The 2,637-nt window shown below is 41.0% G+C and overlaps 1 protein-coding gene across 4 annotated transcripts in view; it reads left to right on the forward strand.

Annotated features, from left to right (window-relative positions):
- The window catches only part of LOC133537465 (transmembrane 4 L6 family member 5-like), an 8,152-nt gene extending 6,022 nt beyond the window's left edge, over window positions 1–2,130 (forward strand). For 3 of the 4 annotated variants that reach the window (XM_061878494.1, XM_061878497.1, XM_061878496.1), the window contains one exon: window positions 1,676–2,130. In XM_061878494.1, coding sequence (XP_061734478.1) covers window positions 1,676–1,696 — 21 coding nt within the window. In that variant the 3' untranslated portion in view covers window positions 1,697–2,130. The remainder of the gene's footprint in view (window positions 1–1,675) is intronic. The other variant, XM_061878495.1, reaches the window with a different exon arrangement.
- Window positions 2,131–2,637: the final 507 nt, after the last annotated feature.

Here is a 2,637-nt window from a genome sequence, read left to right on the forward strand (position 1 = left end):
TGATAATATACTGGATTTACGCATAATATTTTCCAAACATTTGTGGGACGTATAAAATGTGATTTCGACATCTGTGTTATGGAGCAACTGATGCATGTAGCTAATGTTTTTTTAGCTTAGGTCTGAATCCCCTGGCAGTCTGACTAACTTCCATTATGTTCTCTCAACTTGCAGCAATTCTCTTTTGCAGTTGTTTTTTGGCTTTCTAAAAAATGTTTTAATTTTTTTATTTTTTAAATTTACAGTATTTTTAGTTCAAAGCATTTTCCTATTTCTTTTGTTTTATGGTGTTTGTACTTTAAATCAGGCGTGGGAAATTCCCACAAAAACGTTTTTAAATATTAATGTGTTCGTCAAAATATCTCTTCCACATTTTCTTAATGAAATATCACTAAAAATACAGTCAAAACAAAATTTATTAAACGCTCACTTCAGCCGCAGATACCTGCTGTTCCTCTTGCTTGGCACTGTTGCATCCATCCATCCATTTTCTACCGCTTATTCCCTTTTTTTGGGGTTGCGGGGGGCGCTGGCGCCTATCTCAGCTACAATCGGGCGGAAGGCGGGGTACACCCTGGACAAGTCGCCACCTCATCGCAGGGCCAACACAGATAGACAGACAACACTCACACTCACATTCACACACTAGGGCCAATTTAGTGTTGCCAATCAACCTATCCCCAGGTGCATGTCTTTGGAGGTGGGAGGAAGCCGGAGTACCCGGAGGGAACCCACGCATTCACGGGGCGGACATGCAAACTCCACACAGAAAGATCCCAAGCCTGGATTTGAACCCAGAACTGCAGGACCTTCGTATTGTGAGGCAGACGCACTAACCCCTCTGCCACCGTGAAGCCCGCACTGTAGCATGTCAAGCCAATATGATTAGCAGCAAAGTGGACTGTCATAAACGTTGTGGCTCTGATAGCAAACGCAGGCGATAAGAAGTAAGCTAGCTAGATGGTTAGCTAAGTAGCAAGCTTGTTTTAGTGCTTCAAAAAAAAACAGAAGGATAAAAGTAAAGATCATGGTTGAGCGCGCCGAAACAAGCTCGCTAGCTTACTTGTCATCGCCTGTGTTCGCTCTCCAAGCCACAACGATGACGGCTGTGCACCGTTTGCTGCTAATCATATTTGGATGATTACAATCCGAACATTGTACGTTCCAAATTTGTTGTATTGCTAGAGTATTTATTAGTAGCCATTGAGAAGGTATATTTTTGACGTGACGGGCTGTAAACAGAGGTCACAACAGCTGAAGTATGTTACCCGCGGCGGCGTGGCTAGAGGGTAAAGTTTCCAAATGAGATTGGTTTTCTGAGTTCTTTGCATGCATGTTATAGACTTTTATATTACATTTTTAATGATAATAATGTTAGTAAATTATCTATTAATGAAATTATGTGGTACATGACATGCAACATGTGTCTAAAAAAACAGCAAAAAGTGATTGGTAGATGAAAATAAATCCAGATGAAAAGAAAATGAATTATTATTGCAGGAAATGTAGTCTTGATTTTCAACATTTTATTTCGGAGTTTGCGTGGTAGAACTTTGTGCTGATAGAAATGTTCCTTTTCTTTTTCACTTTTCCTCTTTTTTACTCTCAAAAGAAGCTCACGAGCCTGACTTTTAGATTTGCTGGTATTTTATCGAAGTGTGTGTGTGTGTTTCAGGTGGTCCCAGTTTCAGTGTGACCCCCAACAACACCGCAGCTGTGGTCCTTCTTCTCCACTCAAGTAATCTTGTCTTTAGTGGTACAGCACTGATGCACTTTTACAACAAGTTAAGCTCCTGACCATGAAACTTGAAAACGAATGAAGCTTGTTTCCGCATAATTAAGCACATTCTCCTAATGACTACACATTTTGAAGGCCTACTGAAACCCACTACTACCAACCTGATAGTTTATATATCAATGATGAAATATTAACATTGCAACACATGCCAATACGGCCGGTTTAATTTACTAAATTACAATTTTAAATTTCCCGCAGAGTTTCTTGTTGAAAACGTCCTGGAATGATGACGCGTGCGCGTGACGTCCCGGGTTGCAGGGGACATATTAGCGCAGCACCATTTGCGGCTAAAAGTCGTCTCTTTTCATCGCGCAATTAAACAGTATTCTGGACATCTGTGTTGCTGAATCTTTTGCAATTTGTTCAATTAATAATAAAGAAGTCAAAGTAGAAAGATGGAGGTGGGAAGCTTTAGTCTTTAGCCACACAAACACACGGTGTTTCTTTGTTTAAAATTCCCGGAGGTGAAGTTTTACTATGGATCAGAGCGGTCAAGCGAACATGGTTCCCGACCACTTGTCAACCGGCAGGTTTCGGTGAGAAAATTGTGGTAAAAAGTCGCCTCTTACCGAGATCAGCTGAGCTTGCGCCGTCCATGCAGCTGCTGTCAACTTCCCTCAGAGACTGGCCTCAAGACACCCGTGGACACACACCTCCGTCTATCAGGTACTATTTAATCTCACTAAAACACTAGCAACACAATAGAAAGATAAGGGATTTCACAGAATTATCCTAGTAAATGTGTCCAAAAACATCTGAATCCGTCCCAATGCAATTGCCTTTTTTTTTTTTCAAGTCCTTCGCTATTAATAACATCATCCACGAATCTTTCATCCTCG

This window comes from Nerophis ophidion, linkage group LG18 (assembly GCF_033978795.1).
Source record: "Nerophis ophidion isolate RoL-2023_Sa linkage group LG18, RoL_Noph_v1.0, whole genome shotgun sequence".
Taxonomy (NCBI): Eukaryota; Metazoa; Chordata; class Actinopteri; order Syngnathiformes; family Syngnathidae; genus Nerophis; species Nerophis ophidion.